Source organism: Solanum pennellii, chromosome 7 (genome assembly GCF_001406875.1).
Source record: "Solanum pennellii chromosome 7, SPENNV200".
NCBI lineage: Eukaryota > Viridiplantae > Streptophyta > Magnoliopsida > Solanales > Solanaceae > Solanum > Solanum pennellii.
In genome coordinates this window covers 76,543,676-76,557,872 of record NC_028643.1, presented here as the reverse complement: position 1 = coordinate 76,557,872, position 14,197 = coordinate 76,543,676, and the positions used below count along the sequence as shown (strand labels likewise).

General features: G+C 31.7%; 2 protein-coding genes across 2 annotated transcripts; both read right to left on the bottom strand.

Moving 5' to 3' along the window:
- Positions 1–301: 301 nt before the first annotated feature.
- Positions 302–4,763, bottom strand: LOC107025490 (protein yippee-like At5g53940). Its single transcript, XM_015226282.2, has 5 exons — positions 4,461–4,763; positions 2,588–2,631; positions 954–1,062; positions 701–756; positions 302–551 (listed from the first exon to the last, which is right to left on the bottom strand). The coding sequence occupies exons 1-5, from the start codon at positions 4,554–4,556 to the stop codon at positions 467–469; spliced, it is 390 nt and encodes a 129-aa protein (XP_015081768.1). The 5' UTR covers positions 4,557–4,763; the 3' UTR covers positions 302–466.
- A 6,004-nt stretch (positions 4,764–10,767) lies between these two features.
- LOC107026425 (30S ribosomal protein S20, chloroplastic) lies at positions 10,768–13,965 on the bottom strand. The gene is made up of 3 exons (XM_015227389.2): positions 13,751–13,965; positions 13,390–13,556; positions 10,768–11,172 (listed from the first exon to the last, which is right to left on the bottom strand). Exons 1-3 carry the CDS (start codon positions 13,887–13,889, stop codon positions 10,924–10,926), a joined length of 555 nt encoding a protein of 184 aa, XP_015082875.1. The 5' UTR covers positions 13,890–13,965; the 3' UTR covers positions 10,768–10,923.
- Between the last annotated feature and the right edge of the window lie 232 nt (positions 13,966–14,197).

Sequence of the window (14,197 nt, the reverse complement as noted above, 5' to 3'; positions counted from 1 at the left end):
TTTTTTTTTTTTATATATATATATATATATATATATATAAAATCAAATAGGGATCAAATTTTAGCCAATCACTTGATTGAGTTTAGTGTGGCGAGTGTGGTATCTCAAAAAGGAAAATCAAATATACTTGTTCTCAAATAGGGATCAAATTCCATCTGATCATTCAATTGAGTTTATATATATAAATTTTTCTTAAAGCGTAAGCGAGCACATTCCTAAATTAATATAACAAATAATAAAGGAAGCATAACAAACCATGCTGAGCAGACTAATATACAATGAAGGAAGCACAAAAAACATGTAAGATCACTAAAACATTTACTTTATTGATTAGAAAACACTTCTGCTGAAACTTAGTTTCTATATCCACAAACTTGAGGAGAACTCCAGATAAGATACAACTTTTCTTTTGCTAAGTCTACAAGATACAAGTGATCTGCAAATCGATGCACTAAGCTCCCACTGTTTACATTGTATCTTCACCATCACTTGTGCTTGCTCGAGTATCAATGTAGAATTCGGAATCAACTTCTCCATCAATGATCCTGCCTCTGTTCCACGCGCATTATCAACAACATAAAAATGTTATGTTAGGAACACTTCAAACGAGCATATTGTTTTTTACGATGAAGTGTTAATGCGAATTAACATAATTTTTTTTTTACTATAAAAATATAAAGTGGGGGAGAGAGTAATGAACCTTTCAAGGACAAATTTCCCTTCTTTGTACTTCTGGCTTTTCTCATGGGCTCTCTCCTGTGTAAACGAGACACAAATATTAGTCGTTCATAGAACTACGTGTTACATATACCGTGTGAGTTTAGCTTATATACACCGACTCATATCCCTCAAAAGATAATAGAAGGGACTTTTTGTGTGTGTTGCCATGGTTGTATGTTTTGGCTCTACGAGTTGATGCCTATGGACAAAGAAGAAGGAATAAAAGGGATTACATATTTCCAGCCAAGAATCTGCCCACAGCAACAACAAAATATATCGTTCACAGTGTGCGTTCCAGAAAGCATCGTCCTCTCCTCGCTCTGTCCAAAAGTTATATTTACCCTGCATAACACAAAGAAAGAAAGGTGAAAAATTCCATCATATGAATTGGAAAAGAAACATAGTCTGATCAGGCCGGGAAAGGATAAAAGAACAGAAAATGGAGCTAACAACAAACATCTCTTGCAAAATCAAGAAAGCCAAGTAAAGAAGACCACTGAACCAGTTTTTTTTATTTGAAATTTGAAAATTTGAAGTTCTCAAAATAAATTGTGCCCCTGGTAAGAGATCATCACTTCCCAAACATGACATAAACTAATCTGTTCAACACCGAATTAAATAACCAACTTCCACTGTAAGACGATTCAGTTTAGCTTCCTGTCAGAAAATAAGCTTCAAACATAGAAATGTCTTTAAAAAGGTTAAGTGGTCTTCTACCAACTACAACCGCTCAGTCCTCAGAAAACTGAATCTACAATAAAAGTACAGATTCCATCAGCATGCAGCATTATCTTCCATTTTTGACTTGCTAGGTTGATATCTCATTAATGAAACTATAAAAACATGAACTATAGTTGCTAATGACAACATTACATCTGGATAACCAGTCTTATCCAGGGAAACCGAAGTCTTGAAAGTAGATGGGCAAGAAGAGAATGCAAGCATACATACGTATGTATGTACAGTACATACCTTGGACAACTGAGCAAACCCTATATTCAAATGTGGCCTAAGTCAAATAGGTATGCACAAAATAACTAGCTGATGCTGATGATGAGCGAGCCATTGGAACTTGCAACTAACAACAACTACATAGCCAGTGTAATCCCAAAGAGGGGTTTGGGAAGGGTAGAGTGTACCCAACAATACGCCTACCTTGGGAAGTAGAGAGGTTGTTTCCTATCGACTCTCAGCTCAAGGAAAATACATATCAAAGCAGATTGAAAAAGAATAATGGAAGTAAAGAAATTATGGCAAAATACTATAGAAAGCATGACAAAGCATTTTGAATCAAATTAAATGTGAGAAGTTCCTATATGCCTCAAGTGCATTTCTTTGCAAGAGCCATTTATATCTATAACCTCCCACCCCAGTAATTTAAAGGAATAATAATAAGAACAAAGAATGGTTGCTACTTGTCTTTTTGGTGGCTTGTACTTTTGTACCATCTTGGTACTATTATTAATAAAAAATCTACCATTTCAAAAAAAAAAAGTCCAAACAGGGAATATCATACATTTCAAGATACTTGATCTCAAATGACATTCTGTTGAATAAAAATGAGGGTATTACCTAAAACTCACTGAAAATAGACGCAACAGGTTATCAGTGGTAACATGACACTTTACCAATTAAAAGAAACACCTATCCACTGCATCCGAATGATGCGCCAAACTTATTAAACAACACATTCTCCCGACAACAGATATAGTAACGTATAAGCCCTTAAAAGAAAGCACCAGTTGTCACTCATGAATGGATGCAGGTTTACTGACAAATCAAATCACTTGTAAAGCAGAAGTACTGATTCATGAAATAGCAACGTATACTATCCATCTGATGTTAAGAATAATTAGAGGCTACTCACACATTATTGAACAGGTATGCTTTTCCCCTGCGGCAATGAAAAGCCTGAACAAGATAACATAAAGGAGATTTCGTCAGTACAGTTAAACATTGCAAACTGAATTGCAATTTATGCAGCAATGACGAAACACAATTTTCTCATGCAATAAACCACAACAAAGCATGTAAACTAACAGTTCAAACACAATGAGATAAAAGGAATTTCTTAAGTTCCAATTAAAGTTTCAATTAATTTTACTTGCTTCGAGAATTCCAACTTATGTCACCTATTGGTGCTAGACAATTATTATGCATATATTTTACTTATGAGTGAAAAAGGGAAATGCTTTTAACCAGGGGCGGACCCACATGCACCCGTGACGGTGCACGTGCACCCGGTAACCTTTTTAAAAATCGAATATGTATGTATAGACAGTTGATTAAACGATAATATATATAATTGTGCACCCTAACAACCAAAAGTTGTTGTAGGTGCACTGGTCGAACGCGCCTCTATGAAGCGCAAGAGCGCGGGATCGAATCCTGCTGAAGGTAAGCAATTATTTTACTTTAAATCTAGGTTTTCTAGAAAATCTACGCTTACAGAATTAAAGTCCTACTCTCATTGTTGATTCCTGTGATTTGAAATGGATAGATTTTTGACGTAACATAGTTCTTCTTAACTAAGTTCTAGTTTTAGAGACAATTCTTCGCGTTTTATAGATGAATTTGATTTGCAATCACTTAAATTGGATCTAGGAAAAAGAATATCCATTGTAAATTATAGCCCAAGAATACGAGATGAAGTGAGAAGATATTATATTCAACAAGGCCCTTGTCAACCGGATATTCTTGACAAATAGTGAATTGTACTTCTTTCAAATTTTTTTATTTTTTAATTATAATGTTCAATATTGCTTAAAATGAAATAAAATAATAAAATTCACCATTAAAATTTATTGGGGCCTCAAAATTTTGGAGGCCTCAGCAGGGTGCTCCGCTAACCTTACTCTTTAGTCACTCCTAGCCTTACCCTTGAGCCACTCTTCATGGTGCTCCCCTATCTTCAAATCCCGGACTCGCCTCTGCTTTTAACCAGGGGGGCGGGAGATCAATCAAGGGCCGAGGGGGTGCCATGGCAGCCACAAGGCTCCCCCGAGACTCGGTATATATAGAAAGAGAAGAGGAGGGTCAATGTATGCTTAGCATCCAACATAAAACTTGTCAGATTCATGAAATTTTTTCACCGGCACTGACTTCGTATTATTGCATCAACAACTATAGGATTCAAATGTACCTTAGCATCACGTACGAACCAGCTTGGGAAAAACTTCTCCCAAGCGATCTCCTTCAACAAACAAATAGAAAATCTAGCTAAACTATAAACTATTTTGTTCAAACATCGCTGTATATACATAAAATCGACATGATCCAACATGCTTGAGAGCTTCCAAACTTCTTCGCACGTCACTTCTTTCTCCCATGAAGTAGTCACTCATTTTTTACTCATATCAAGAACAATTTTTTTTAGAGTCGAACAAAATCTTCACTCTTCCATCCTTGACTTGAATCACCCATTTTCCAAATGGTTAATTCAGATTCATGATGAATCTCAATCCTCACAAAACTTGGAAGAACATTTGGAACTTACGAATTAACCAGAAACATGTTACAATTGTACTAAACCACATAAAAATTAGTCATTCACTAGTTATAAAAGCTCATTTCAAAAACAAAACCAAAAAAAACTATAAAAGCTGAGATTTTTACTTGTACCCAACAGTGATATATAACCATATGTCAATGAAAAATCAGAATTCCATAGCTAAATCTAGTAATTTAACCACAAAAAAGAACCAAAAAATAAAAAATAAAACAAAGGGGGAAAATTGTACCTTTGAAACAAGATCATCAGCCAGACCAAGTTGGGTTTTGCAGAATTTGCAATTGTAAGTTTTACCTTCAAGATCCACCAAAAATAATCTCCCCATTTATCACTTCACACAAACTGCAGCTCAGCTCCAATTCCCTAAAACTGAAACCCTTTCTATAAAAAAGATGAAAAGAACAAAGGTTTATTGAGGGGGTTTAAGGATTTAGAATTTAGCCCATTGAAGCAAGTGTCAAATTCATAAACAAAGGAAGCAGAAAACCGACTTATAATATATGGAGCAGATTTTATTTTGTTAATTGAAAGTCACCTAATTCTTCTTTTGTACTGTTTAAAAGGATTAAAAAAAAAGCTATTAATATATTATTGGAGTACTTTATAAAAAGGTATATTGCACGTGATTACTAATTAAGAATATTATAATAAATAAAATTGTTTATTATTATGTGTAGTATAGATTTTATTTCGTTAAATTTTAAAATCGCTTAATTCTATCTTTTAGTGGTTGTTTAAAGGGCAACTTTAACATATAGCAAACAAAAAATTCATATTTGTATGCTATAGCAAAGTTTGCATAATTGCGCTCCATGGCAAACATAAAACTGTATAATTCGCTATATATATACAATTGTATAATTCGCTGGCCTAAGTTGTATAATTCGCTGGCCTATTTCGCTGCAATTGTATAATTCGCTATCCTATTTCACTGCGATTGTATAATGCACAATTGTATAATTCGCTGCCTATTTCGCTGCAATATTTTTATAAAATTTGCTTTGCATACAGTTGAATCGAATTAAAATGTATGTATATTGCATGATTATAAGTGTATAGCAAGAAGATATATGTTTTTCTCTCGCTTTATACAAAAACAGAAACACAATATATACCCTTCTGTTGTATAAAGCTAGAGAAAATTGTATTTCACTGCAATTGGATAATTCGCAATTGTATAATTCGTTGGCCTTTTTCTCTGCAATATTTGAAGTAAAATGTTTGTAAATTGTATAATTAAGTGTATAACACGAAGATATATATTTTTGCATGTGTATATACAATTTTCTCTCGCTTTATACAAAACAGAAACAGAATTTATACACTTCTGTGTATAAAGCGAGAGAGGCGAGCGAGAATGGAGAGTGGCGAGCGAGATTTTTGGGAGAGAGACGCCTGGCAAACTTTAGCTAACGTTTGCTATGGAGCACAATTAAATCAAACCCTAGCTACTCCATTTATTTTAGGTTATTAGTTTGCTATAATATACAATTTATATAAAATAGAGATATCAATATTTTATTGGACTAATTTTCGACCCGTTCATTATACGTGATTAGCAATTTAGAAAATATATGTTATAATAAATAAATCGCTTATTATTACATGTGGTGTAGATTTTTTTTTTGTTAAACTTCAAAACCGCTTAATCTTATATCTTAGTGTTGTTTAAATATATGAAAAACTATTAATATTTTATTGGATTAATTTTTCGACATGTGTATTGCACATGAATATCATTTAAAAAATATATTTTAAATAAAATTGCTTATTATTACACGTGGTGTAGACTTTATTTTGTTAAACTTCAAAACGATTTAATCCTATCTTTTAGTATTGTTTAAATGTATGAAAAAAACCATTAATACTTTATTGGATTAATTTTTCGAGACGTGCGTTGCACATGATTATCATTCAAAAAATATATGTTATATAATAAATAAAATTGCTTATTATTAAATGTGGTGTAGACTTTATTTTGTTAAACTTCAAAACGACCTAATCCTATCTTTTAGTGTTGTTTAAAATGTATAAAATAGAGCTATCAATATTTCATTGGACTAATTTTTCGACAAATGCGTTGCACGTGATTGTCAATTCAAAAAATACATGTTATAATAAATCAAATTGCTTATTATTACATGTGGCGCAGATTTTGTTTTGTTAACTTTAAAGTTACCTAGTCCTATCTTTTAGTGTTGTTTAAATGTATAAAAAAGAGCTATCAATATTTTACTGGACTAGTTTTTCGATACGTGCATTGCACGTGATTATCATTTAGAAAACATATGTTATAATAAATAAATGGCTTATTATTACATGTGGCGTAAATTTTATTTTGTTAAACTTCAATGCTACTTAATCTTATCTTTTAGTATTGTTTAAATATATAAAAAAGAGCTATCAACATTTTCTTGGACTAGTTTTTCGACACATGTGTTGCACGTGATAACCAATTCAGAAAATATATGTTGTAATAAATAAAATCGCTTATTGTTTAATACATGTGGCGCAGATTTTGTTTTGTTAACTTTAAAGTTACCTAGTCCTATCTTTTAGTGTTGTTTAAATGTATAAAAAAGAGCTATCAATATTTTACTGGACTAGTTTTTCGATACGTGCATTGCACGTGATTATCATTTAGAAAACATATGTTATAATAAATAAATGGCTTATTATTACATGTGGCGTAAATTTTATTTTGTTAAACTTCAATGCTACTTAATCTTATCTTTTAGTATTGTTTAAATATATAAAAAAGAGCTATCAACATTTTCTTGGACTAGTTTTTCGACACATGTGTTGCACGTGATAACCAATTCAGAAAATATATGTTGTAATAAATAAAATCGCTTATTGTTTAATACATGTGGCGCAGATTTTGTTTTGTTAACTTTAAAGTTACCTAGTCCTATCTTTTAGTGTTGTTTAAATGTATAAAAAAGAGCTATCAATATTTTACTGGACTAGTTTTTCGATACGTGCATTGCACGTGATTATCATTTAGAAAACATATGTTATAATAAATAAATGGCTTATTATTACATGTGGCGTAAATTTTATTTTGTTAAACTTCAATGCTACTTAATCTTATCTTTTAGTATTGTTTAAATATATAAAAAAGAGCTATCAACATTTTCTTGGACTAGTTTTTCGACACATGTGTTGCACGTGATAACCAATTCAGAAAATATATGTTGTAATAAATAAAATCGCTTATTGTTTAATGCGGGGCAGATTTTATTTTGTTAAACTTCAAAGCCACATAATCCTATCTTTTAGTGTTGTTTAAATGTATAAAATAGAGCTATCAATATTTGAGAAAATGGTCTAAGATGAGTTTGTCTCCTAAGATTTCATTGATAAATTCTACTCCATTGAAGGATCAAGGGTATTTCTTCCAGCTATAACCATTTCTTCTTATGTAATCGACTGGTGGTTGCTGCTCAAGTTACTAAAATTATTATTGGGTGTAGTTTAAATTTTTCATCGAACAATAATAGAGATTAGAGATTAGATCTGAAGGTTGATGATTTTTATTAGAGTAAAGAGATTAAAGACGATTTAATCTTATTCACTATATGAGTAATAATCATAAAGCTTATTTGTTAATTTCGATAGTGATCTATAGTGTTACAAATTGTTAATAAATAGTGAGACAAATAATAAAAAAAGTATTAAAAAATGGGTGAAGAAAGTTGTTATGATAGTGGACTAGTGGTGATTCAACAATGGTGATGAAGAATATGTACAAGTGAGTGATTTTTTTGAGTGATGAGAGAGAGGAGGAGGGAGAGAAAATTAAATAAAAGACAAAAGTAAAATAATTATGCAAAAAAAAAGTCAAAACATTTTTCAAATGTATTTTTATCAATTTTTTCAACTTTCACATACCTTCGAGAGAGTGAGCACACTTTCTATGCCATGTCAGCACTTAAGGATACATTTATACAACTTTAAAATAGTTTAAGGGGTAATAGAATCTCGAAAAAAAATATCAGTGTATAATTGAGGATTCGATTATAGGTTGAGGGTGTATTTGACCATTTTCTCATCAATATTTTATTGGACTAATTTTTCGACATGTGCGTTGCACGTGATTACCAATTTAAAAAATATATGTTATAATAAGTAAAATAGCTTATTATTACATGTGGTGTATACTTTGTTTTGTTAAACTTCAAAGCCACCTAATCCTATCTTTTAGTGTTGTTTAAACATATAAAAAAGAGCTATCAATATTATACTGGACTAATTTTTCGACACGTGATTATCAATCAGAAAATGTATGTTATTATAAATAAAATTACTTATTATTGCATGGGATGTAGATTTTGTTTTGTTAAACTTCAAAGCCACCTAATCCTATCTTTTAGTTCTGTTTAAATGTAAAAGAAATTATCAATATTTGTACCTCACATTTTTCTAAACTTCGAACTTATTCAACGACAATAAATCAGACGAAAAATTTTAAAACGCAAGAAGATGAAGAGTAGAAGATTAAAAAAATTGTGGTTGAATAATGGATTTAATACCTCATATGGTCACTCAAATATGCACTCTTCTCTCAGAAAGTCACTCAACTTTCAATTTTCACTCAAAAGTCACTCAACTATGCACTTCTTTCTCAGAAAGTCACTCAAATTTGAATTTTAACTCAAAAGTCACTCAACTATCCACTCTTTCCTCAGAAAGTCACTCAATCTATTAAATTGTTTTTTTAACTAAAATTTGTTGATATTAATTATTTATTAACAAATCAAAATTTTTTAAAAATAAAAATACCATTTAAACCATTTAGTGATCCACCCACGTAATCCGACCATTAAAAAACATGATATGACCCATTTTATTTTGTCTTTAATCCTAATTCAAGATTTAAAGAGAGGGATTAATTTAAGATTAAAGATAAAATAAAATGGGTCATATCATATTTTTTAATGGGTCGGGTTAGGTGGGTGGATCACTAAATGATTTAATTTATTTTTTAAAATTTTTTGTTTGTTATATAAATAATTAATATCAATAAATTTTAATTAAAAAATAATTTAATAGATTGAGTGATTTTCTGAGGAAAGAGTGGATAGTTAGTGACTTTTGAGTTAAAATTCAAATTTGAGTGACTTTCTGAGAAAGAAGTGCATAGTTGAGTGACTTTCGAGTGAAAATTGAAAGTTGAGTGACTTTCTGAGGGAAGAGTGCATAGTTGAGTGATCATCTGAGGTATTAACTCTTGAATAATGAGAGGAAAACCCTCTATTTATAGTTAACAAAAGGTAGCATGAACAAGTGGTTTTTGTGTCTTATTTGAAAAGTCATGACATGTCCGACTAGACACAACCCTTTAAAAAAATCACGACTTATTAGAAAAGTCACAACTCATTGAAAAAGTCGCAACCTCAAGAGAACATATGCTTTTCAAACAAATATAGATTGATATTTTAAGTTAGGGATATTATAGTAATTTAACATTCAAGTTAAGAGTTCGTGCTGTTAAAATACTATAGAAGATAATACATAAACGTGTTCTTTAATTTGATTAATACAAATATTTGTGTCCTTTAATTTTGAATATGCACAAATATACTCATAAATTTATAATATAAAATATAAATACTTTCATCTTATAGAAATTAAAAGATATATTTAAATTGTTTATTTTTTTGGACATCATTTTGCAAAGGGATATAGATTACTATTATTAATCATAAGTTTATTGTTTATATTACGTTTTATTTATTTCTCTCAAAATGACTTATATAATCACTAGTAATACTTTACTAATTAAATTTAAAAAAGTTAAAACTTGGATATAATAAATAAATATTTTTAGATGTCAGATATTTTAAGACAAAATTAATTTGTTTATATTACATTTTATTTATTTCTCTCAAAATGACTTATTTAATCATTAGCAATACTTTAGTAATTAAATTAAAAAAGTTAAAATTTGGATATAATAAGTAAATTTTTTTAGATGTCAGATATTTTAAGACAAAATTAATTTGTTAAAATTATAATAATTTGGAACCGTAAGGAGTATATGCAATTAAACTCAATTTTGTTATCGCTTCTTATTTAGATTTTAGAAGAAACTCGATCATGAAGCAGGTGTTCTCATTAATTTATTATTCAATATACTATATAGTTTTTATGGTAGGTGGAATTTAATGTACGAAAAAAGAACATTCTGTACGTGGGTTCATTTTTACAAAGTAAATACATAATTGTTAGTAAAAAGATATGTAAAAAAAATACATCGACTCATCAAGTTTTTATTAGATCCACACAAGGAAAAACACTCGAATTTAAGTCATACACTCTAGATATAGATTTTCTATACTATCAGTGTGTTCTAACGTCCCAAAAAATGTTCATTTGAAGATTTATTTCTCACAGACTTTGAATTCTAAACAACATGCTCGTTTGTAATCCCACAAGTGGAGTTTCTGTAATCTCACAAGTGGAGTCGGGAAACTCTGAAATCTAAACATCAACAACATTATGTTCAAGAAACAAAATGAAAGTACACATAATTACTAACTGAAGAAACAAAAGAGAAGTAGAAATTGATTGCACAACAAGGTCATATACAATATCAAGAATGAAAAATATCTGATCATACCCTAGGAAGTTGAATTCTCCACAAGATGCCACTGCTTTACATTGAATATGAAAAATATGGATTGACATCAAGCTGTGGCTACAAGATCAGGTTCAGTGGCTGGAGCAGGAACATACCAGCCATGATGAATCTCAACTGCTTTCTTTCTTCTAGCAAGACGAGATTTTCTTCTCGCACCAGTGTTCCTGTGAAGTGTTCCAACTTTAACTGCTTTATCGATTGCAGAATATGCCTCTGCAATCAACTTCTCAACTGAAACAACTTCCTCTGACTCTGCATCAGTTTTCTTCCTCAATGTCTCCAATGCTTCCAAAACCTAGAAAAGAACAAAGGTTAGGTTCCATATGCTGAGATGAAGAAGCCTGTGATAACTTATATCTTTTTCTCAATGTGTTTATACGCGTTTCTTGAAATGCTTCTTCTTATCTTCCTCTAATTTATTAATTTCATGATGTAAATGCAGCCAAGTACAGTCCATGAAAGTTGACTTATGCCCATAATCTATCTTTTATCAAAAGATCCATGAGTCTGTTGAGTTTATTTCTAAGGTCGGGCTTATGGAACTTAATCAACATTACTTTATTTAGCAATGACAATAATTTCATTACAAACTTCTCAGAATAACAAATCTTCATCACTCTCAAATACACCATTAAATCTCCACTAATCAGTCAAGTACAACCAAATCTTGGTTCAAGTTCAAGTTTCCGTTCAGAGAAAAACAGCTCTTGTTAGTTACTGACCCTTCTCTTCTCTTATTATAGTCTGAAATTTTTTCTCTTCGTCAATTCACTTCAACGGATGGTGCAAGGGTATATCAGAGTAGCTTCTTACATCTTTTTGTCTTAAAAACTAAGTAATACAAGGGCTTCATCTATCTAAAAATCTTCAATTTGTTCAGTCATACAGATTCTGGGACCACCTAGCCTAGTGCACCGTGTGTCAATATAAATGGAGGTAACAAAAGACTAAATTATGAAGGGGAATTATCTCCACATCCTGAATATCAATGACCCCGACAAACAATATTCCTCTTCCAGGACTCTGAAAATTAGGAAAAAGGTGAACGGAAGGAAACCAAATGAAAGCAAATTTGCTGACGAGAGCTCTAATAGCTGCCAAATAGGCCTAAACAGTTGAAGCTATGAGCCAGCCTCAAAAGCTCGAGCTTGAAGCCATGCTGACTGCAGAATCATGACACTCCACTGCAACCCAAGGCACAACACTAATCTTTGAGGTTATTGTATTTAATTTTTCATCTTGATCCAATAGATTAGGATATATTTCACATTATTATCTAATAGACAGGATTAGCTAAAATGAAACTGAAGGTAGTATTTGCAGCTTCAGAGAGTCGTCTAAGAATAATACATGACTGAAAATGGTATTTTGCTCCAAAATTCTATCCTTCAGTACATAAGCATATATTCAAGATACATCTCTAAGAGCAGAGAGTAAGTGCAAAAGGTGATTATCTTGACAAATGTATAACTCATATTTTAATGAAGGACAACAGAAACCGTGCAAGAGTGCTTAGCACATATTCCCAATCCTAATGCATCGCTATTTTATTGAAATTTAACTTGGTTTATTCTCTGCAGTTTCAATTTTGACCCAACTTTTGCCTCAAAGATCCAAACTCATCAGCAGTTTCTTGTCTCAACAGTTACGGAAAAAATAGTGACTAAGACCTTAAAGATCAAAAAGGAAAAAAGATTGACATAAAATGGACTACTACCCCAACTCTGCACTCATCCACTCGCTCTTCCGTTGTTCCTTGAAAAATTGAATAAGACTTGGTGTACCATATGACACACATCCGAAGATGAGACCTAGAGAATATTAGACATGCACTCAAATAAAATTAATTAACAAACATCAGAACTTAAGAAAATCTCAATGCTAAATCATTTCACGGAGCAGGTTCACATAAAATAGGGACTCTATGTAAATAAAGCTCTTCCTCAAATTGAGTTTTCTCTACTTCCATAGAGACCTATCAAACTCCATTAACACTCCAAACTAAAAGACAACACGCAGTATCATTGAAGATTCTATGTGTCCATTCATACAAAATTCAGCTAGGAGGACCAACGGAACAATTTTAAATAGTCAAAAAAAAAGTTAATCCGACAATCCATCAAAATGCTTGCCGTAATATATTACTGACTAAACAAGTACATAACATCTAGCTTCTACAAGTATTTTGGAAGGGACACAGGTTGATCAATTCTATTGCCTCATGGTAGACGTATTCTGCACACAATTCTTACTCCATTTCAATGTTCCTTTATTATTTACAGAATTCATTCAAATCTTTAGATTAACTTCAACCAAACCGAGAAGCAAGGAGGGATTTCTTTGCCTAGCCTATCTCGACACCACAAGTGAAACTAAAAGGAAAATATCAATTGCACAATACCACATTACAGAAGAACACAACAAGCATGTTATATAAAAATACTAATAGGAACAATTCGAACTTCAAACTAATAACTAAACATAATTAAACCCAAAAGTGAGAGCAACTTACAGTCTTAATTCTAGTCCTGACTTCAGATTTTTTAGCCTTGTGGTAAATTCTCCTCTTTTCAGCTTGTCTTGCCCTTTTAGCTGCAGAATCCGCTTTCTTTGTTGGAGCAGCTTCACAAACAATGGAACGACGAAACGGCATTTGCACCGGATTCACTGAAACAGTCCCTGCAATTCAAAGAAAATCAATAGGACCATAAACTCTAAATTCTACTAACCAATTTGAAATGACTTTCTTTTTTCGAAAATATTGGAAGATCCCACCCCAAAGAATTCCCATACGGATTAAGCTTTGAAAAATCAAAATAAAAGATAAAAATGGATTCTTGAACTGATGGGTTCATTGTAAATGAAGTTCATACCTTTAGAGAAGAGATTGAGAGAAGTGTTAGCAGAAAAACTGAGTGACCTAAATGCATCAGCATGTGGTCCATTGAGAGAAAGGGTGTTGAATTTTGTAGAAAAACTCAAACAAGAAGAAGATAAGCAAGCTCCTGCCATGGCTTTTTTTTTGCTGTATTTCTCACACTCTCTACAACAACAGCAAAAGCTGAAGAACTTTGTACTAATTGGTATCCCATCTTATCCTCAGTCTTATTTTCTTTTGATTTTGATTATGGGCTTGTGTTGGTGGAGGCTGATGTGTTATATGGGCCAATTTTTTAGCCCAACAACAAAAAAAGACCCACTAATTGCAAAAGAGATGAGGTCACTCCATTATCAGGGTGATTTACAAGAATGACCTTTGAGGCAAGTGATTTTGAACTTTTGAGCCGCGATTGAACTTTTAAGTTTTAACAAGTTGTGAT

Excerpts from the sequence above, each read along its gene's own strand:
- LOC107025490 (XM_015226282.2), bottom strand. The coding sequence starts at position 4,556 with ATGGGGAGATTATTTTTGGTGGATCTTGAAGGTAAAACTTACAATTGC. Across the intron at positions 1,063-2,587 it reads GCATACCTGTTCAATAATGT|GGTAAATATAACTTTTGGAC; the intron begins GTGAGTAGCCTC and ends TGTGTTATGCAG. Across the intron at positions 757-953 it reads AGATTCTTGGCTGGAAATAT|GAGAGAGCCCATGAGAAAAG; the intron begins GTAATCCCTTTT and ends TCGTTTACACAG.
- LOC107026425 (XM_015227389.2), bottom strand. The coding sequence starts at position 13,889 with ATGGCAGGAGCTTGCTTATCTTCTTCTTGTTTGAGTTTTTCTACAAAA. Across the intron at positions 13,557-13,750 it reads TCTCAATCTCTTCTCTAAAG|GGACTGTTTCAGTGAATCCG; the intron begins GTATGAACTTCA and ends TTTGAATTGCAG. Across the intron at positions 11,173-13,389 it reads TCAGGACTAGAATTAAGACT|GTTTTGGAAGCATTGGAGAC; the intron begins GTAAGTTGCTCT and ends GTTCTTTTCTAG.